At 33.8% G+C, this 22,498-nt stretch overlaps 3 protein-coding genes across 5 annotated transcripts; 2 read left to right on the forward strand and 1 right to left on the reverse strand.

The window, feature by feature from the left end:
- Window positions 1-73: 73 nt before the first annotated feature.
- On the forward strand, window positions 74-9,313 carry LOC148195012 (uncharacterized). Its single transcript, XM_088095057.1, has 5 exons — window positions 74-590; window positions 866-1,160; window positions 1,818-2,451; window positions 6,652-6,738; window positions 9,032-9,313. Exons 1-5 carry the CDS (start codon window positions 74-76, stop codon window positions 9,311-9,313), a joined length of 1,815 nt encoding a protein of 604 aa, XP_087951183.1.
- LOC148195013 (uncharacterized) lies at window positions 8,518-11,368 on the reverse strand. 3 transcript variants are annotated; one of them, XM_088094699.1, is made up of 4 exons: window positions 11,241-11,368; window positions 10,548-10,644; window positions 9,873-10,002; window positions 8,518-9,107 (listed from the first exon to the last, which is right to left on the reverse strand). In XM_088094699.1, exons 1-3 carry the CDS (start codon window positions 11,241-11,243, stop codon window positions 9,878-9,880), a joined length of 225 nt encoding a protein of 74 aa, XP_087950825.1. In that variant the 5' UTR covers window positions 11,244-11,368; the 3' UTR covers window positions 8,518-9,107; window positions 9,873-9,877. The 3 variants fall into 3 exon arrangements, with proteins under 3 accessions (XP_087950825.1, XP_087950824.1, XP_087950826.1); XM_088094698.1 differs by lacking the exon at window positions 8,518-9,107 and having other exon boundaries at window positions 9,497-10,002; XM_088094700.1 differs by lacking the exons at window positions 8,518-9,107; window positions 11,241-11,368 and adding an exon at window positions 10,992-11,063 and having other exon boundaries at window positions 9,497-10,002.
- A 7,158-nt stretch (window positions 11,369-18,526) lies between these two features.
- On the forward strand, window positions 18,527-20,708 carry LOC124843633 (putative arabinosyltransferase ARAD1). Its single transcript, XM_088094697.1, has 2 exons — window positions 18,527-19,435; window positions 20,154-20,708. The coding sequence occupies exons 1-2, from the start codon at window positions 18,527-18,529 to the stop codon at window positions 20,706-20,708; spliced, it is 1,464 nt and encodes a 487-aa protein (XP_087950823.1).
- The last annotated feature ends 1,790 nt before the right edge of the window (window positions 20,709-22,498 follow it).

Here is a 22,498-nt window from a genome sequence, read left to right on the forward strand (position 1 = left end):
CTTTCGGTCCCGTTATGGACATTATGAGTATGTGGTGATGCCGTTCGGGGTGACGAACGCTCCAACAATCTTCATGGATTATATGAACCGAATCTTCAGACCGTATCTGGACAAGTTCGTGGTCGTTTTCATTGACGACATTCTAATCTACTCCAAGAACTGTGACGAGCATGAGGAGCACTTGAGGACGGTACTTGGCATATTGAGGGAGAAGGAGTTGTACGCTAAGTTATCCAAGTGTGAATTTTGGATGAAAGAAGTGCAGTTCTTGGGCCACGTGGTATCAGCTGGAGGTATTTCGGTAGATCCGGCAAAAGTACGAACGGTCTTGGAGTGGGAAAGCCCACGATCGGTCACTGAAGTCCGAAGTTTCGTGGGGCTCGCGGGCTACTATAGACGGTTCATTGAGGGATTCTCCAAGATAGTAGCTCCGCTGACTCAGCTGACTAGGAAGGATCACCCGTTCGCTTGGACCGATCGGTGTGAAGAGAGTTTTCAAGAACTGAAGCAGAAGTTGACGAGCGCTCCAGTTTTAGTGATTCCAAACACTGCCAAACCATTCGAGGTATACTGCGATGCATCTCATCAAGGTTTGGGTTGTGTACTGATGCAAGAAAAGAGGGTTGTCGCGTACGCTTCTAGGCAGCTGAACATGAGAGAAACTATCCAACGCACGACCTGGAGTTGGCAGCGGTCGATTTCGCACTGAAGATTTGGAGGCATTACTTGTACGGATCCACATTCCAAGTCTTCAGTGATCACAAGAGCCTCAAGTATTTATTTGATCAGAAGGAGTTGAACATGAGGCAGAGACGTTGGCTTGAGTTCTTGAAGGATTACGACTTTGAGCTACTCTACCATCCAGGGACGGCGAACGTGGTAGCGGACGCCCTAAGCAGAAAAGCAGTTCATGTCTCGGTTATGATGGTGAAAGAACTCAGTCTGGTTGAAAGCTTTAGAGATTTAAGGTTGCAGTTCGAGTTGGAACCAAACAGCATCAAATGCTGTAACATTAGAATATTCAGTAATATTTTTGACTGGATCAGAATGAAGCAGCGGGAGGATGAAGACTTGGTGAAGATTTTTAGTACGCTCGGTACAGATCAGGCTAAGGATTTCAACACTGGAACGGACGGCCTATTACGCTATATGGATAGGACGTGCATTCCAAACGATTGTGATATGAAGAGGATTATCCTGGAGGAAGGACATCACAGCCGTCTTAGCATGCACCCTGGCATGACTAAGATGTATCAAGATCTCAGGAAGTCCTTCTGGTGGCCGGGAATGAAGAATGATGTCGCACGTTTTGTGGCATCATGTTTAACTTGTCAATGAGCGAAGGCTGAACACCAGAGACCGGGCGGTTTACTTCAGCAGTTGGAAATTTCTGAATGGAAGTGGGACAGCGTTTCCATGGATTTCGTGACCCACTTACCACGCACGGTCAGAAATCATGACTCAATTTGGGTGATCGTGGATCGACTAACGAAGAGCGCTCACTTCCTGGCAGTCAACTTGAAGATGTCGATGACCAACCTGGCCAAGCTGTATATCAGAGAGATCGTTCGTTTGCATGGAGTGCCTTCGAGCATCATTTCTGACCGAGACACGAGATTCACATCTCGGTTTTGGCAATCTTTGCAAGGCGAATTGGGAAGCAAACTACAGATGAGTTCAGCTTATCACCCTCAAACGGACGACCAATCTGAGAGGACCATCTAGACGCTTGAAGACTTATTGAGGACGTGCGTCCTAGATCACTTAGGCGCTTGGGATGAAGTCTTACCGCTAGTGGAATTCACCTACAACAATAGCTTTCAGTCTAGTATTGGAATGGCGCCGTTTGAAGCTCTCTACGGGAGGAAGTGCCGAACGCCACTTTGTTGGTTTCAAGAAGGAGAGAAGGTGTTGACTGCACCCGAGCTTATCCAGCAAACGACCGAGAAGGTGAAACTGATCCAAGAAAGGTTGAAGACGTCACAAAGCAGGCAGAAGTCTTATGCGGATAAGAGAAGAAGACCTTTGGAGTTCACTGCAGGAGATCACGTCTTTCTTAGACTGAATCCGATCACTAGAGTAGGAAGAGCCGTTCGACCAAAGAAGTTATCTCCCAAGTTCGTCGGACCTTATCAAATATTGCGGAAGATCGGACCAGTGGCGTATGAGTTGTCCTTACCTCCTCAACTATCCAACCTTCATCCAATCTTCCACATTTCCCAACTCCGGAAGTACATAGCTGATCCCTCTCACATACTGGAGTTGGAAGACGTTCGTCTTGGTCAAGACCGGACGCTGGAGATGCAACCAGTCCGTGTGGAAGATAGCCGCACCAAGTACTACAGGGGAAAAGACGTTCGTTTAGTGAAAATGGTGTGGAACGAAAAGACCGGCGACTCTACATGGGAAGTGGAGGATGCCATGAAGGACTTGTACCCTCACCTATTTCCGGTAAGTTTAATTTTCGAGGGCGAAAATTTTTGTAGTTAGGGGGAATGTCAAGTCTCATTAAATGCACCCAAAGCCACCTGTTTGCTCTCATAAATGCTCCCCACAACTCTGATCAGATGCATTAAAAATGCACTCAACTCTGACGCGCTACTGCCAAGTATCAAAATGGAAGATTCGGAAGTCAGTCAGTGGAGTGCAGGTGTCAGCAGAAGAACGCACAACTGTTTGGACGTGGGGCAGACAAAAATGATTTCTGAAAAACCTGCCCACACTCTTCTGCATGCACCTTCTCCTTCCAAACTCTGACCTCCATTTTCTCCTCCTTCTCTCTAGAAAACCTTTCCCTTCTCTCTACTGTAACTCACTCTTCTCTGCTCCGATCACCGTTCAGGCACCGTAGAAGTATTCCCGGCGTCTTGAGCTTTCACCTGAACCGAACAGTTTAGAGTTCTGAAACCGGTAAGTTCATTTTCCTTCAACTGTTCGTCTTGGTGAACATGCACACCCAACTCTGGGTGCATGAGTTCTTAAGTTAAATACTGAACCCTTTTTCATCTGTCTTTGATGTTGATTCAAAGAGTAGTAAGCATTGCGGGTAGAAGGGATTGTAGTTGGCAAGCCAAGTTGCAAACTTAGGACGATCGTTCACATTAGAGGTAAGGGAAGCTTATTAATTTAATTTGTATGTTGTTGTATGCTTGCTGAAAATGAATGCATGTTGCTGAACGAGTGAATGTATGTATCCAGTATGAGTATGATGCATAATGGTTGATATGTATGAAGTGTATGAATGTGAAAATGAGTTATTAATTTGGAGTGTGAATTATTGATGTGGATGCTATAAAGTCTGAAAATTGATAATTTATGTGAAGTATAAAGTATGAACTGGTATGTGGAAAAACTTAATTTGAAAATAGTTACAAATTTGAATATGAACTTCTTACTATGATTATGTACGTTCGTCATCGAACGGTCCTCTACCGTTCGGTTTTCTAGTAAACTGGTTAAAATGGAATTCTTTCATTTGGAAAGAACTCTGATCGAGAACGAGCGTCCTCATGTGGAAATACTATCTTGGAGTGTTCGGCTCAGAACAGTCGTACCCTAATCTTCGAAATAAAGTAATATATATATATATATATATATATATATATATATATATATATATATATATATCTTGTACTTTAAGATTTGTAGCGCTCGGTCTTACACCTAGCGTACGTCCTAAGTAGTGCTCGGTCTTATACCGAACGCTCGGATTCTTCTTTGATTATCAAACGTGTGGAAATAGCGTACGTTCAAATTCAGTAAAATTCTCTTACCGCGTTCGGTCATAGACTGGTAGTCGGTCTCTATAATAGAATTATTTTCGTTATGGTTCTGAAATCGTCTTGAGGTGGTTTTATCCATTGGATCCGGCCTAGAGTCTTGTACTTAAATTATTCTTTGAGTATTGATCTAATCTTCCGAGAGTCAGTTCATTCAACTGATTCAAATGGTAAATGACGTTCGTCAAATATGATGCGTATTTGTAGTCAAATTTATTCGGTTCTGGAACGAAGGTTATCGTTCTCTTTCCTCACGTTCGTCCTCGTTATGAAGAGGACTGAACGTTCGTTATTTTATGAACTTGGATTGGAAGACGAAAATGAAAATAAAGTGAAATATTATAAATAATGAATAGTATATGAGATGAATAAATGATGGTGGATTTTGAACGAGCGTTCCAGGGAGGAACGACTCTATGCATTGAATATGGGAAGTTTGTATAGTATGAATGTGGTAAAGCTACTGATGGCAGTTTATCCTGATGTTCCATGAGTGCTCGTCCTCACGTAGAGGAGGGTAGGTCATGTGTGGGAACGGCAGGAGGTCCTAGTCCTTAGGAGTACTTTGGACTGATAGGGCTAACCTTGGGTGGCAACTGTTGAGTGTTTCCCAGTTACTACATCACCGGGTGCACGAACGCCTGTAGATACACAGATTCATACAGTCCGGACAGTCTGTCTAATGAGAGTTTTTGGATGGTTATATGTGTTGAGATATTCTTGTATTGTTGGTATGTTTAATTTGTATGTTGATGCATGAATTAAATTACATAAGCTTACCCTGTGTTTTTCCTTGTGTTGTCTTGTCCTTGTACGTCCGTCCTGTCATTGCAATGATCATCCGTGTGGATGTGAGCAGAAGGCGAGGCATTGCTAGAAGACGTTATTGAAGAGGAGAACTTGGTGGACGTCGAAGTTAAGGCCGAGCCATAGGTCGTCCAACTGATTTTTAGAATTTTAGTGTTTTGTAGTGGTCGTTCGGTATTATAATTTTGTAAACCGTTCGATCCTGTCTTCTCTTCTTATTCAATTATATTGTAATCAACTACGTACTTAATGCCGTTCGGCTTTTGAACGATGATGTTAGTGTAAGACTGCACTGTTTAATTATGCAATGTAATCAATTCTAATTTATGGTTATTACTATATTTTGGGATGTTACATTAATTGTGTCCATCCCAGGAGTAAAATGGAAGTGTTAGTATTAATCTAATAGAAAAAATTACATTGAATTTGTTTTAAAAAATATTAAAATCATATTGAATTAAAAATAAATAAATAAATAATAAATATTGTTATAAACATAGAAATTAAAAAATGATTAAATCACAAGTGGAATCCGTGTGTTGTCTTGTCCTTGTACGTCCGTCCTGTCATTGCAATGATCATCCGTGTGGATGTGAGCAGAAGGCGAGGCATTGCTAGAAGACGTTATTGAAGAGGAGAACTTGGTGGACGTCGAAGTTAAGGCCGAGCCATAGGTCGTCCAACTGATTTTTAGAATTTTAGTGTTTTGTAGTGGTCGTTCGGTATTATAATTTTGTAAACCGTTCGATCTTGTCTTCTCTTCTTATTCAATTATATTGTAATCAACTACGTACTTAATGCCGTTCGGCTTTTGAACGATGATGTTAGTGTAAGACTGCACTGTTTAATTATGCAATGTAATCAATTCTAATTTATGGTTATTACTATATTTTGGGATGTTACATTAATTGTGTCCATCCCAGGAGTAAAATGGAAGTGTTAGTATTAATCTAATAGAAAAAATTACATTGAATTTGTTTTAAAAAATATTAAAATCATATTGAATTAAAAATAAATAAATAAATAATAAATATTGTTATAAACATAGAAATTAAAAAATGATTAAATCACAAGTGGAATCCGTGTGTTTTTTATTTATTATAAACTTGTGGAAACATGTGTGTTCGTTTTTTCTTAAGGATAAATATTATTATAATTATAAATTTAAATATAAATAATTTGTATAACTTTATTATAAATAATTTTTATTTATTTTATAGGTAGTTTTATAAATAAAAATGATTAAGTTTAAAATATTATTTAAATTTAAAGAAATGGTTTGATAAAATAGATAGAATAATTTTTTAATTTAAATTATTTAAAGGATAAAATTAAAAATTATATCTGAACACGAAAAAGATAATCATTTATATATAGATGTAGAATGTAAAATCCCATAAAATGATATTTTAGAAGTGGTGGTGGTGGTTTAAAAATAATGAAACTCAATTATTTTAATATTAAATGGTTTTAATATAAATAGTTTTGTTAGAAAGAGTTTTGTTATTTTAAAACATGTCATCTCTTTAGAAATCATTTTTCTAGAGTTGTCTGACTTCTCTCTAGGATCTTCGCTCCTGGTTCATATGTTTGAAGATTGGAGACCACTCGAGTGATCCTCGCGGCAAGATCTTCAAATAACCGATTAGTTTTTTTCATAGAATAAATTAGTTTATGCTTCTTTCTTTGGTCAATTTTGTTTTTCTTTTTGCATGTAAGCTTTTGTGGTTGCATGTGATGTTTGAGTTTTCTATAAGACTTTATATTGATCAAGTGGTCTTAACGGTATGCATTGATCATGTTTCTTTTGTTCGTAGGAGCATATAGAGATTCATGTGCATTTGGTATTTTTTAGGCCTTTTAGAACGACTTCATCATCTATAAGGTAAGGGAAGCTAAATATCTTGTTTTAAGTTTTAAGTACTTTGATAATATGTGTTGGAATGTTTAAGTAGAATTAAATGGATTGAGTTTGCTAAAATTTTGTTATATTGTGGCATGATTGCGTGAATTTGGTTCGAATATTCGTTGTCTGACATTAAAAGAACCTTATTGTGATTGCCAGTTAAATGTACCTGTTTTGGATGCGTGGATTGGTGGATTTGATATTATAATTGGTTGGAAATGTCTCATGGATCTTGGTACAGTGAAGGTTAGAGTGATTATTAGTTTTTGGTCTCTGAACATGTGGTGTTGAGTGGTGATTCTGTACAACTGAGCGCTGGCCTTCCAATGGCCTTGATTTGGTCTCTGGACACAGGGCATTGAGCGATGGTCCTGTATCGTTGAGCGTGCCCTCCTACGATTTATGTTTTTAGTTTTTTGTATTTCTAATTCTTGATTTGGCTTAGACTGATGTAAATTACTTCGGTGCATGTTTATTTTGTAGTCATAACATAGAAAAACACAAGAACACCTAGTGGAAAAGATGAATGGTTCCAAGAGTAAAGCAAACTAGAACCATAAAAACAACAAAAATGGTAACAAAATTATGACAAGTAAGAACAACACATAAAAAGCAATAAAGATAGATAAGGAAACCAAGGAAACTTAGCTTTTGAGGAACCAATGCTCTTAATACCAAATGATGGAAACTTCCTTAGTTAGGTTGGGCCAAAACTAGGATATGTGCATGGAGGGATGTTTCCTTGGATGGATGGTGCGAAAAAGTGGTGGTAAATGGTCCAAGGATGATGAGCTAAGGTGTGGATGGGGTAGAAGCTCATGGCTTTTAGGAGATATGGTGGTGGTGTAGTGTTTGGTGACTCCAAGACAGATTAGGCCAACTCAAGGAGAAAAGTGTGTAGAGAGGCCTCATGGGTTGTTCTAGTCTTAATCTAAGATGAGTAGCATGACAAAAAATGGACATCATAACATTACTCAACATCAAAGCTGAATACATGATAGGAGACACCTCTATTTATAGGTTAAAGATGTTTCCTAAAAATCCTAAAAACATGATCTCCTACCTTTGCTCTTATTAGCTAAAACTGAGGCCTTTAAAGGAGTGGATAAGTGTCCACAAATCCTCTCCAAAGGACATGTGACCACTAACAAAACACAATCCTCTCTATTCCTAGAGTGTCATGTGACCATTTATAATTTATATTTCATAATTTATAATTTAATAATTTTTTGTTTTATTTTTTTATTTTATTTTTTTATTTTAATATTTCATAAATTTATAATGATATATTTTATAATTTTATAATTTAATTAACTTTAAAAGTTAAATAACACAAATATTTTAGAGAGATCTTGTCATAATGTTCTGACAAAATATTATATGACAATGTATAAAATGAGGATAATATAATTGTCACATCATATAGCTAAAATTCTAAAATAAGAATTCAATTGAAAATTTTTAACATTTTAAGGACTCAATCGATTGCAAAACTTTGATGGACACTCGATTGAGAGTTTGCATTAACTAATTCTTTGAATGAGTTCTTTGAATGACTTGTTCTAAAATATAAATTTTAAAAAATTAATCTTTTAAAAATAATTCAATTATGTATGTATAAATAAAAAAATCAAATCAAATTTTAACAATTATTCAATAATACCAGTTTTTCGTTAATAATTTTATTTTTGTTACTTAATTTAAAAAAATATTTAAATAAAATTTATTTATAATTATTAGAATTTATTCATATTTGTACCATTAATATTCATACCCATTATCTATCCAATGCTTAAAAGAGTAGTCGTCAAACCCACAACAAATCCACATAATGAGATGCATCATTTCATAATATCATTCAATCATATAAAATGCGATTTTTTCCTGGTAAATTGAAGAAGAAAACTAAAATTATGTAGAATTTCGCTAATTACTATTACTAACAAAATAAATAAGATACACAAAATAGTGTAGTTCAAAGCTTAGAAGCTCGTTTTCACCGTTAGACCCTATTCATGTGCTCTCTTCTTTCATTCCTTTCTCAGTCTACACATAATGACATAATAACTACAACTACGACAATACACTAACATCTTTCCTTTTTTTTCTTCTTCTTATTGTTTTGAGTCAATGTGAGATTTGCAACAAATGTTAAGCTTGATGGATGTCCTTGTTTCTCATTTTCAATTGGGTTGCAAATATGGCACAATGTTTATCTGAGTATAGTAAGCATTCATCATGTTTATGGTTGATAATTTCAATGAATGGTGAATTGTGCTATTAATGTGATCTTTAAAACTATTCACTTGTAGAGGTTCATATTGAATTGATGTGTATGGTCATCCTTCTTTGCCTTTGTGGTGTTTGTGCAATTAACAATGCTTATGATTGTGTTAAATAGAGGAGGGCATAGCGGTGTGAAGTGCTGAAATAGTGGTGAATAATGACCGAGAGAAATGGGCCTTCTTCATTCAAGGTTGGTTTTAGAAAGTCATTGTTTTGCTTCTTTACAATGACATCGCTTATGTTCGTCTTGTAGCGGTTCTTTGTTATGCAATCCACATATCATCCTAATCACATGGAGTACAATGTGATACCCAATTCAAAGCATTTATCTGCATTAGATGGTTCAAAGTATCAGATGCCGAAGCAAAATGTTGAATCCTCATTTGGGAACAGAAAACTAGTGAAACATGATGAAGGGAAATGCCACCAAAATGATGAACTTGTTATCAAGGTTTACATGTATGATTTACCACGAGAGTTCCATTTTGGACTCTTGGATTGGAAACCAAATGAGAATAGTGTCTGGCCATGTTAGGAATAATATACCTAGTTACCCTAGGGGCTTGAATTTGCAACATAGTATCGAGTTTTGACTTACATTGGATATTCTTGCATCAGAATTCCCTCAAGCTCCTAAGGCTAGGACTATAATCAGAGTTCCGAATTCTTCAATGTAAAAACGTTCATGTTATATCAGGAGGGATTTACAAATATAATGTGGATAAATTTTTAAAGACAATAATCATTCACGCCTCAAGAAATCCATTTTAGATTGTGTTTTGATCAAATTCTCCAACACTTGTATCATATTATCAAGAAAACTCTAAACACTTCTTCAAAAGTCAAATAAAATATATAAAAGATTCTAAACCCGATGGTAAAGTTAAAGGTTGTGAGTCATCCCACAGTTGCCATGATTTGGGGTCCAGCTGACAAGATGTAGCAAGCAATCCACTTTGTTGGATGGACAATACCAGATTCAGTTTCATAATAGAATAACTAGTCCAATCGTTATCATTTTATTCCAGTATATTCTCAAATAAATCTTGTGTTCTCAAAAAATGACTAGTGGATTTTAAGAAAATGCTTCATACTTGAGTCAGGACTTTTTTGTTTCTTCGGCATCAATATGTCTCCAGGGGTTGAGAGCTTCTCTAATAGCCTGAGCATCCGGGGAGTTCTCCCAAGCACGCTTTTCTGACTCCAAAACAGTTACTTTGTCATCTGTACAAATACAAGGCAAGGAAAAATTGAAACAAAAATCAGACTTTTATAAAGTCAAAATCCTTTGGTGAAAACAATCATGGGGGGTTATCGCAATACCTTAGAAAACAATTATTAAATTCTCTACATACCCCAAATAACGTGTTTATTGGGCAACTTGGCCAAGACAAATAATGTAAAAGACGTGTATAACAGAGTTCACGATATTTTCCGAATTTCATTTTCATTGGAAGACCATGGTGCTCCATGAAAAAACATCACTACATTAGAATCCAAGATACTAATCTAGCAAACCAAAATCAATAATCAGCTAGTACTAGACAACTCAAGGCCATATCTTTTTCCTTTTCTTTTTTAATCCTTAATATGTTTACTACCAAACCACCTTATAGGTGTTCACTCAAAAGGTCATATCATATTAACCAGAATGAAAAATCTTTTAAAAATTTTGAAAACCCACTTCAACAAGAGCATTAATGGAAAATCAAGAAAAGGGTAATGCAGGGCAAGAGAGGTTAGAGAATAAGAAAGGAAAGTTCTCACACAGAAGCCAGTTTTGATCATGAACACCTCCATTGAAGCCCCGATCAAAGCAGATACAAACCCAATCTTCAAGTACCAATCAAGAAACTTCATTTTCAACTGAACCAAAAGGAAACAATGAATATTGAAGTTAAAATATGAATACACAACTGGTTAATTGCAAATTGAACACCACTTCTAATCTAAACTATAGCTAACTGTTTCAAGTACAAACTTATTGTGAAAGACTACGTCTCAACTAATGTATAAATGGATTTAACATTTTTATCTCTAGAAGCATTTGAATAACTACAGCAGATAAGAGCAGATTGAAGGAAGCAGAGGACACGTTGTGATTATGAAAAATCTAACACAAATTAACACAATGAGTTGATATCAGCAAAAGATTTTTCACCAAAAGACAAGCGGAATAGACAGTTGCTCAATGTCCAAACACTGGTTATTACCTAAATTGTACACTGCTCAATGCTGATTATCAGATCGACATTGAATTCAACTCAAACTCGACCCTAAAAAAAGATCACTACTTCCGGAAACGGTTTAAAATATAGAGTAGCGAACTAGTGCACTCATATTCCATGATTTCGAGATTGTCCGACGAAAACATCAAATGCAGGGAGCTTCAGTTCAGTTCTCTCTTATTCATTTTCTGACATTACCCAAAAACCTAAAGATAATACAGAGAGAGAACTAACCATTTTTTCTTTTTCCTAGAGAAGGAAGCGAAAAGAAATGGAAAATAACGTTGGAACGGCAGGGAGTGCAGGAATGGTCAGGGTTGGACAATGAAAGAATGAAAGGGGAAGAAAAACTGAAGTTTTTTTATGCGTCTGAAAGAATAAGTTACATAACTCAAAAAAAAAAAAAAACTACCACAGATATTACATCATCTCCAGTAATTAGTCCTATCTGATAAGATATTATTTCACTTAGTTCTAATATACTGCATGTTCTTTTAAAATTTCTTACAATTTTATATCAACAGTATATATATATATATATATATATATATATATATATATATATATATATAATTTCTTAATTTAAAAATCCAACTTGATAACTAGAGATAAATATTTTTTGAGGTTCAACTTTTTTAAATAATATTTGGGTCTTAACTTTAAGATCTTAATCATACCGGTGACCTAATTTTTTTTATAAAATTTAAGTTTAAAATTTATATTACTATGTTGTGAAAGATCAAATAAGTTAGAGATGAGATATATTAGGGTTGTTAGATGATGTGTTTATCATACATAACTATTTTCAATCTTGAAATTAATATATTATTTTAAGTGTAAGGGAGAAGATTTTTCCCAAATTAAAGCTTAACAAGTTGGGAAGACGTGGAAAAAAAATTCTGTTACCAAGGATTTAAAAAGATTTTTCCATCATTTAAATATATAGGTACTAAGACTGCCATTGCAACATTTTTCCGAATATTTTTTTGTAAAACATGGATTTGACAAAGTAGCACAACTTGATATATTTTATAGTAGACTTAGACCACAAACAAGAATGTTGTTGAATGTCTCAACAAAAGTAATTATGATGATGAAGAGTGTTAAGGAGGCTACTACAATAATTGAATCACTAGCAACTAGTGATCACCAAGTACAATACGACATAAATTGTAGCTAGGGATATAGATGATGTCATATTAGAACAAAAGAAACTCATTTCTTAGCAAATGGAAAAGTTGAAAAAGCATATGGAAAAGCTATAGCTTGAGTCACGAGCTTATAGTTCCACGCAACAGATTTTAAAATGTGATTTTTTGTTAGGTGAACACTAGAATGGTCATTATTCTGTTGTGAAACTGCAAGGAAAAAAGAATTACACTTCATGAATAACAACAAAAGACCAGATAACTACTCCAACAGTTGGAGATCAAATCAAAACCAAAAACAACAGCAAAGTTGGCGGCAAGATGGTGGTTCAACCAGCAAGCAATATGCACAAACAAACTATCATGGACAACAACCTCAACAACATGATAGAGTATCAAAAATTGAGGATGCATTAACACAATTAATCCAGGTGTCTACATCAAATAAGAAAAAACAGAAGCATCACTTAGAAAACTGGAAGTGTAGATTGGACAACTAGTAGATCAGCAAGAAGCAAAGCTCACGGTCAACACCAAAATTAACTCAAAGGAGCAATGTATAGTCATCACTATTAGGCAAGGAACTATTATAGGTAAAGGAATTGGGGATGACTTGAGAATAGAAGAGAGGGGTGAGGAAGCTAAAACAAAAAAAAGAAAAAAGAGAGAAAGAGTGTGAGCATGATTCTAAAAAATTGAGAGAAAAAAAAATGTAGAAGATGAGGAGTGTGTATCTATTCAACAAGAAGTAGTGAGTGAAAAAGAGAATGAGAAAAAGAGAGATCATGAGAGAGAAAAAGAAAGAGGGAGAAAAGAAAAAGAAGTTGTTTGAATATGATAATCCTCCTATCACTTACTTATTGTACCCTCGGAGACCAATCAGGAAGGACAAGCAAAGACAATTCACAAGGTTCCTAGATATGATTAAAAGGTTACAAATTAATATACCATTCACTGAAGCCATGGAGCAGATGCCTACCTATGCAAAGTTCATGAAATATTTGTTAACCAAAAAGAGACAAATCTTGGAAGATGAAATTATGGAACTAGAGGCTGGATGCAGTGTAATTATTCAAAAGTCACTGTCATAGAAGACTACTGATCCAGGTAACTTCACAATGCCTGTAACCATAGGACAATTGAAATAGGAAAAGCCTTACTAGACCTTGGAGCAAGTATCAACCTTATACCATTGTCAATGATTAAAAAGATTAGTGATGTGGATATCTTACATAGAAGGATGACACTGCAATTGGCCGACAAATAACTCAAACATCCTTATGGAATTGTAAAAGACCTATCAGTGAAGGTAGATAAATTCTATTTCTCTGTGGACTTCGTGATAATGGACATAGAGAAAGATGCATAAGTCTCATTGATTCTTGGCAAGACATTCATGAAAACTGTCAAAGTCATAATTGACGTGGATAATGGAAATTTAAAGTTCGAGTACAAGAAGAAGTGAATTTTGACGTGTTTGAGGCTTTGAAATATCTAGCTGAAAGAAAAGATCGTTTCAGAATATATGTGATGGATAAAACCTGCATGGATGTCGGAAGCTCATTTTCTCCAACCTCTACAAAAAGCCTTGATGAATATTGAACTAGGAGGAGATTTTTGTGAAGAAGAGTTGGAATCATTTGTGGAAGGTGGCCCAATGAGTTAATGTTTTGTCTTTGCCTTGGTGAACTAGAGAGAAAGGTATCCCCACCTTTGGGAGAGAGTGGCCATGTGTCATGCTCTCAATGAAAAGGATTTCCCATAGGTAGTGATCACGTGTCATTCTAGGAATGGAAAGGATTCTCCTATGTTAGTGACTACATGTCCCTCCTAATGGGGAGTACTTTTACCTTGGTCTCCAAGCTAGTCAAGTTGACGTTTCTAGGTTTTGCTTCTACAATTTGGAGACACTTAAGCCTATAAATAGAGATGTCTCCTCTCAAGTAAATTCATCTTTGAATTGAGTATTGTTATACTGCCAAATTTGTGTCATACTACTCAAATTAGGTCACTAAGGCTAGAATACCCCTTTTAGGTTTTCTTTAACCATCCTTCCTCTTAAGTTGGACCAACCTATCCTGAGAGCACACCAAAAATCACCATAGTCTTTCCCCCTTACTTAAGTAATATAGCTTAGAGGAAGAGGCACCATCTCACCACATAAAAAAAATACAAACACAGCTCATAATACATGACTCACACACATAACAACTTGAACATAACTCAAGTACAATCATAAAGAAAATTCTGAAATTTTAAAATATCACAAAGATATTCCAACAGTTGAAAATTACTAACAATTCTTTTTAAAACTGCACCTACACTATAAACAAACTTAATCCAACTCTTAAAACATTTGGCACACCAAAACACTTAGTTAGAGAAAAATAGATTGCATGAATAAACTAGACAACAAACAGGTTATTTCATCAACTTTCTTAAACACCTAGTTACACCACCAAAATCGCACACACCAAACCAGAAATATACATAACTTAAACCATATCCTTTAGTTCTAACGTTCAAACTAGATTTTTCAGTAGCTTTTATTCAACTATAATAGATTTTAACCTTGAACACCAATCTTGTAGCTAGTTTAACCAAGACTGAACTTGCACCAATTATGTTAAGAACAAAATAGACTTGACAACACCAACTTGTACCAACCACATCAATCTAGCCACCAAACTGATAGGGTATTAAGGGTTTATGAGAGGAGGAATAGAAATTAATGAAAGGGTTAGGCGGTTAGGGGTGGTTGCAACTGTTAGCAGTTGGTTAGGTTAAGGGTGACCTTTATAAGAAGGCCGAAGGCTTTGGTTAAGGGTTAACTTTTAATATTCTTTGTATAGACGGGAAGGTGTTCCTTTGGAGGGAAATTGTTCCTGTAGAGGGAAATTGTTCCCTTGGAAGTTTAGTGTTGTACATTAGGTATTCTTTGATTACAAGAATAATATACAGTTTTGTTTCTCAATTTTCTATGCATGTGAGTGCTCAGTGCGTTTAATTTACATACGAAAAATTGGTAGGTAAAAATTCGTATGTAACTCACTTTTATAAATTCGTATGTAATATATATACATTACCTACGTATTAAAATCCGTATGTAAATATCAATAGATAACTCACATTTTTCTTATAGTGATTTCGAAACATTGACTTCGATTATAAGGAGAACCAAAACCAAATACCCCTTCTAATTTATATATATATATATATATATATATATATATATATATATATATTATTTCAAGGGTATTTTAGCTTCAGTTATCCTTAAAATTAAATAATATTTTAAAATCAGAAAATGTATTTGACTTCCGTTATAAGCAGAACCGAAGTGAAATGTCCTTTCTAATTTAAAAATATTATTTAATTTTAAACGTATTTGACTTTTGTTTTTATGAGAAACGAAGTCAAATACTAAGTAATAATTTTAAATAAGAAAATATATTTGGCTTTGGTTATAAATTAAACTAAAGTCAAATCCACATTTTATTTATTTATTTATGATTTAATGTTTTAGTTCTTAGTGAACCGAAGCGAAATATTGAATTGTATGCCTTAGTTCATAATCGATGTCAAAAACGCACATTTTTTTACTTCACCTTAATATGATTTGATTGTAAAATTGAAATCCAATGTCCAAAATAACTGGTGTTATAGCCTTTCACTACACTAGTGAGCGATCATTTGCAATTTTTCGTTATAGTTGAGATACCAAAATCATATTTAATTCTTTATAATTTTCTTATTTTATAAATTTATTATTTTATGATTTTATAATTTTATGGTTTTATAATTTTATGATTTTATTCTTTTATGGTTTTATACTTTTATGATTTTATAATTTTACATTTCATGATTTTATGGTTTGATAATTTTATTATTTTATAATTTGATAATTTTATAATATTATGATATTATAATTTTGTGATTTTATATTTCATAATTTAATAACTTTGTAATCTTATATTTTTCTATTTTTATATTTTTATAATTTTATAACTTTGTATTTTTTGTAATTTTATAATTTATAATTTTATAATTTTATAATATGTGGTTTTATATTTTTATTTTACTATTTCATAATTTTATAATGATATATTTATAACTTTAGTTAACTTTAAAACCTAAATAGCACAATTTGATATATTTATAACTTTAGTTAATTTTATAATGATATATTTATAATGATATATACAGTTCTATTCCAGCAAGTATGATGATGGACGGGAGATCAATTGTTAATAGTAGAAAGATTGCTTGGATTTCTCTCAAGGTTTGACATATGCTAAAGTCATACTTTGTTATAATTGTTTTATAACAAATGTTATTCACTAACTATTATCAACTGTGATGATATATTGTAGTGTAACAGACAAAATGGGTCATATGAGTGTGGATACTATGTAATGTATTGGATGACCCATATTGTTCGTTCTCACATCACAAGTCGCTGGGAAACGGTAATATTTAACTTTAACAAATTTTGATTTTTTAACAAATGTTGAATTCATATACACTAATTAAAATGAATTGTCTTTTGCAGAGATTCAAGACTACTACACCAGTTCCTGAGAAGTCACTATTATTCATTAGGAACGCTGCTGCGAAGTATATAGTTAGATTATACAATAGCTCTTAGATTTATATTTAAACAATGCATTTGATTAGATAGAATTTTCTTAGACTTTGTACTTTATTTGATGTTGAAATACATTTGAACATGTGTTTGTTATGTTGAAATTGAATTTCTGTACATGTTTTTATATGCAGGTCTGTTTTTGTGGTAGTGGATATCACAAAAACAGACCTGCAATTTTAAAAAACTGCAGGGGAATATGCCGCGGTTCTAACCACAACCGCGGCATATAGTGATTCGTTTTTTTAAAAAACGAGACATATGGCCGCGGTTTTGACACTAACCGCGGCATATTCTACACTCTTTTGTCGCGGTTCAACCGCGGCATATAGTGTCTTTTTTTTTTTTTTTTTTTTTAAAAATGGCTTTAGGCCGCGGTTCCCTCGACAACTGCGGCATATTCCGCAACCTATATACCGCGGTTAGAACCGCGGCCTAAAGTGTCTGACTTACTACCGCGGCTGAATATGTCGCGGTTCAGGAACCGCGACGTATAGTGAAAATGAACCGCGGTAAAAACCCCTCGCTGCACTAGTGAAATCTTATAGGTAGATCCTTGTCATTACGATGATATATTGTTACATAATATTATATGACAATATTGAAAGAGAGTTAGAAGGTAATATGGTTGTCACGTCAAAAATCTAAAGTTGGAATTCAATTGAAAATTTTCAAAATTTTGAAGACTTAATAATAGACTACAAAAATTTAATGGAACTCAATTGAGAGTTCACAAACTTAAGAGAGACTCAAAACTTAACTAATCCTTTAAATGTGCTGTTCTAAAATAATTTTTTTTAGAAAATAATCTTTTAAAAAACATTCAATTTCGTAAGTCTAAATAAAAATATATGAAATCAAATTTTAACAATTATTCAATGATAATATTTGTTTCTTACTAATTTTATTTTGATTACTTGATTTTAAAAGATACTTAAATAAAATTCATTTATAATTATTAGCAATAATATATATACGCATACCGTGGTATTCGTGTCCATCCCTTTAATATTCATACCTATTATCTATTCTAATTATGAGAATTTTTTTTCCATCCTACAAATACTAAAATTATGTAGAGTTCAAACCCACAACAAATCCACATGATGAGATGCATAATTTCATAATATCATTCAATCATATAGAATACGATTTTTTACTAATAAATTGAAGAAGAAAACTAAAATTATGTAGAGTTTCACCATTTATATTACTAAAAAATAAATGAGATACATAAAATAGTATAGTTCACATCTTAGAAGCCCGTTTCCACCGTTAGACCCTATTCATGCGCTCTCTTCTTCCATTCATTTCTTAATCTACACATAATGACATAATAACCACAACTACGATAATGCACTAACATCTTTCCCTTTTCTTTTCTTCTTGTTATTGTTGTGAGTCAAGATTTGCAACACTTATAGTGAGATGTTAAGATTGGTGGATCTCCTTGTTTCTCATTTTCAATTGGGTTTCAAATAACTGGCACAATGTTTATCTATGCATATAGTAAACTTTCATCATGTTTATGGTTGATAATTTCAATGAATGGTGAATTGTGTTATTAATGTGATCTTTAAAACTATTCACTTGTCGAGGTTCATATTGAATTGATGTGTATGATCATCCTTCTTTGCCTTTGTTGTGTTTGTGCAGTTAAAAATTCTTATGATTGTGTTAAATAGAGGAGGACAGAGCGGTGTGAAGTGTTGAAATAGTGGTGAATAATGATTGAGAGAAATGGGCCTCCTTCGATCAAGGTTGGTTTTAGAAAGTCATTGTTTTGCTTCTTTACAATGACATCGCTCCTATTCGTCTTGTCGTGGTTCTTTGTTATGCAATCTACGTATCATCCTAATCCCATGGAGTACAATTTGATACCCAATTCAAAGCCTTTATCTGCATTAGATGGTTCAAAGTATCAAATGACGAAGCAAAATGTTGAATCATCATTTGGGAACAAAAAACTAGTGAAACATGATGGAGGAAAATGCCACCAAAATGATGAACTTGTTATCAAGGTTTACATGTATGATTTACCACGAGAGTTCCATTTTGGCCTCTTAGATTGGAAACCAAATGGGAATAGTGTCTGGCCTGATGTTAGGAATAATATACCTGGTTACCCTGGGGGCTTGAATTTGCAACATAGTATCGAGTTTTGGCTTACATTGGATATTCTTGCATCAGAATTCCCTCAAGCTCCTAAGGCTAGGACTGTAATCAGAGTTCAAAACTCCAGTGAAGCTGATATTATATATGTACCATTCTTTTCATCTTTGAGCTATAATCGCTACTCCAAAGGTAAGAAGAATGAAAAGAAAAATGGGAACAAGATACTGCAGGAAAAGTTAGTGAAACATTTGGCAACTCAAGAGCAATGGAAAAGATCAGGAGGAAAGGACCATTTGATTTTAGCACACCATCCTAACAGTATGTTAGAAGCAAGAATGAAGTTGTGGCCTGCTACATTCATTCTTTCAGACTTTGGGAGATATCCTCCAAAAGTAGCTAATGTTGAAAAGGATGTGATAGCACCTTATAAACATTTAATCCCTTCCTATTTAAATGACAAGTCCACATTTGATAGTCGTTCAACATTATTGTACTTCCAAGGAGCAATATATAGAAAAGATGTATGGCCTTCTTGCTCTTTAATATATTAGTTGCTCTAGCCTTTTTTTGCTTTTCAGAGAAGATAGTTTTGCATTGACAATAATTCATGTAAGTTAGAAAACACTTTGTTTTTCAATTATGGCTAAACAATGTTCAAGGGGGATAATGGAATCCCTCTTTTGTAAATAGAAAATCAATGTAATTTAGGAGGCAGAAAATGGAAGAAGCTAATGTTTTAAAGATGGTATTTTTTTTAGGCAACAATTGACACACTAATATACACTAATTTCAATGTTATAAAATATATTTAATTTTTTAATATATTAACATTGATGTATTTTGAAGGCTAAGTAGAAGGACAATAGCAAAATAATAAGCTACAAATTTGGACTTGTTGACACAAGCTACTGTGCATTTATGCTTGAACTTAAGAAAATGTTGATGATTTTCATGCTTGTTTCGCACCTAGACTTGTTTGTCTTGAGATTTGACCCTTCCCCCACTATCCTCAAAGTGAGAAAAGGGATCAGTATCTCCTAATATAATAAAAATATATAGAATCCCATGCAGACAGAGTTCCTTATATGGAATGAACATCACTTTTATAACCATGTCTGATAAAAGAAGATCAAAATTTTGCTAATTCACCATTATTTCCTTGTCTTGCTATTGCATTATAAGTATATTATGCTTCGAGATTAATTCTAGCTATCTTGAATATCTTCTCCTTATGATCAGGGAGGTTTAGCACGACAAGAGTTATTCTATCTTCTGAAAAATGAAAAGGATGTGCATTTTTCCTTTGGGAGTATTCAGAAAGATGGAATTAAGAAAGCAACAGAAGGGATGCGTGCTTCCAAGTTCTGCCTTAACATAGCTGGTGACACCCCTTCATCAAACCGATTGTTTGATGCCATTGCAAGTCACTGTGTCCCTGTCATCATCAGTGATGCAATTGAGTTGCCATATGAAGACGTGATTGACTACTCTGAGTTCTGCATATTTGTCCGTACTGTTGATGCCATCAAAGAAAATTTTCTTATAAACTTCATCCGGGGTATTAGCAGAGAAGAGTGGACCCGAATGTGGAACATGTTGAAAGAGATTGAACATTTCTTTGAATTTCACTTCCCTTCTAAGGAAAATGATGCTGTCCAAATGATTTGGCAGGCCGTGGCACGCAAGCTTCCTGCGATCAAATTAAAGCTAAATCGTCATGGAAGGTTTTCTAGGTCCCCTCCAAGTACAGACAAAGGACTTAGGTCAATACCATCACCAAGGAACTTTTGGTGAAGAAATTAATATTGAACACGATATGAAAAATGTGGTAGTTATACCTAGGTTTATAACATTTTTTTTATTCTTATATTTATAGCAAATGATGTAATGCTTTTCCTTTATTTATTTAATTTTGACTTAATGTGTTTGTTCTATATTTTTTAAAAATATTTAATAATGTCCCTTCTATATTTTTTTAAAATAAAATATGTTAAGACAAGATAGTTTAGAAAAACTAAATTATTTAACAATTCAAGTTTTGAAATTTAATGAATAACATTAAAAATGAAATATAATTTAAAAAAACGTCTGAAAAATTACTGAAACAAGATCATCTAATGTAATAAGATCGTCTAACCACACTAGTTTTAAAAATTAACGTACAACGTTAAACGAAATGTGTGGATCAAATAAATCTACTGTCTATTAAAAACTTTTTAAGAAAACATTGGTTTCTCTCTGTACTGTTTGAAGAAATAGCGGCTTGAATTTATTACTTTCAAGTAGATCGTCTAAAGGAACATTTTCATAAACAACTTTGAACACGCATCGTGTAAACAAAATATATTATCTAAGTAAATGTTTTCAGAAACAACGTTTGTTTGGACAAAGTTGTTAAACGATGTTACATATATATAAACGAGTTTACTAGAACAAGCGTTTAATGAAACAATTTTGTAAACACGCTATGACTAAAACCTAGTACAAAACAAACTTTTTAAGTATGTTATTTTGGGCTTTTTAAGTTTGTTTTACGACAGACTTAGATTCGGCAGACTTAAATTTTAAGTCTGTTGTTGACTATCTAAACACACTTTCTTCTAAACAATGTACGCCTTGTAAACAATCTAATGCTCAACAATACCTTTTATACTTTGGAAGATAAACGATGTTCTGTAATCCAACGATGATCCATTCTAAACGGTATCTTTTCATGAACAGACATCTAAACGAGCTTTTTCATAAACAATGCTTTCATAAGCTTTATATCTAAACGATGTTCCTTAAATGGTGCAGACAAAAACGATACTTGTTATGCTCTTAACCTCAATGATGGTTTTAGGTAAACGATACATTCTCAATATCATAAGCTTAAACGATGTATCCTTAAATGAGTTGACAAAAGCTAAGGTGTTTTAAACAAGTGATATGACTTATCATTCATCAACATTGAAAATAATAAATACTATACAAAAAGGCTATCTTTGGGTGCATGCTCTAATCTCTTTTCTTGTGCAGATCCTACAGGTACAAGCCTCTATTACTCTTTTGTACAAGCCAGATAAAGACATTAAGAGATAGAAAAACATTCAAAGAATGTTTCCATAATGCTTTCTACAATGAAGATATCATACAAGCCTTTTTTTGTCAAAGCTCCGCAAAAGTACGAAAAGTAATGCAACGTAGGGTTTGACAACCTACTTGAAAAGGCTATGAAGTCTACAAGAAAGTCAAATTTATGTGTCTAACAGATCTTTCTTTTTAATGCCTGCAAATAGAAGACCGCTTAAAGAGAAAACAAAAAGAATTTGCTAATATAACATTGTTACTTTGTCTTTAACTTTGCTTCAATCATCTAACACTCTATTTTAAGATAAAATTGTTACAAGTTCTCATATTATCTTGTATTGAATATTATCCTCTTGTTGAGAGTTACCAATTTGTATCTTGTAGAAAAACCCTTTGTGGTTGAATTGTAAATTCTGACGAAAATTCAAACACTTATTGTTTAACTTAGTTGAGTTAAACGTTCTAGATAATTGTTTAGGCTTGATGCTAGGAATGGTTAAACTCGAAGTAGTCAG

The sequence above is a fragment of the Vigna umbellata genome, chromosome 7 (genome assembly GCF_029865625.1).
Source record: "Vigna umbellata cultivar VRB3 chromosome 7, Vumbellata_1.0, whole genome shotgun sequence".
In the NCBI taxonomy this organism is placed as follows: Eukaryota; Viridiplantae; Streptophyta; class Magnoliopsida; order Fabales; family Fabaceae; genus Vigna; species Vigna umbellata.

What these genes read in the sequence shown, in the direction of transcription:
- LOC148195012 (XM_088095057.1), top strand. Translation starts at nt 74, where the DNA reads ATGGATTATATGAACCGAATCTTCAGACCGTATCTGGACAAGTTCGTG. An exon ending in TTACGCTATATGGATAGGAC is followed by an intron (nt 1,161 to 1,817) that starts GTGCATTCCAAA and finishes CTACAACAATAG; the next exon opens with CTTTCAGTCTAGTATTGGAA. An exon ending in TGTACCCTCACCTATTTCCG is followed by an intron (nt 2,452 to 6,651) that starts GTAAGTTTAATT and finishes TGTGATTGCCAG; the next exon opens with TTAAATGTACCTGTTTTGGA.
- LOC148195013 (XM_088094699.1), bottom strand. An exon ending in CATGATCAAAACTGGCTTCT is followed by an intron (nt 10,003 to 10,547) that starts GTGTGAGAACTT and finishes GTATTTGTACAG; the next exon opens with ATGACAAAGTAACTGTTTTG.
- LOC124843633 (XM_088094697.1), top strand. Translation starts at nt 18,527, where the DNA reads ATGATTGAGAGAAATGGGCCTCCTTCGATCAAGGTTGGTTTTAGAAAG. An exon ending in GAGCAATATATAGAAAAGAT is followed by an intron (nt 19,436 to 20,153) that starts GTATGGCCTTCT and finishes CCTTATGATCAG; the next exon opens with GGAGGTTTAGCACGACAAGA.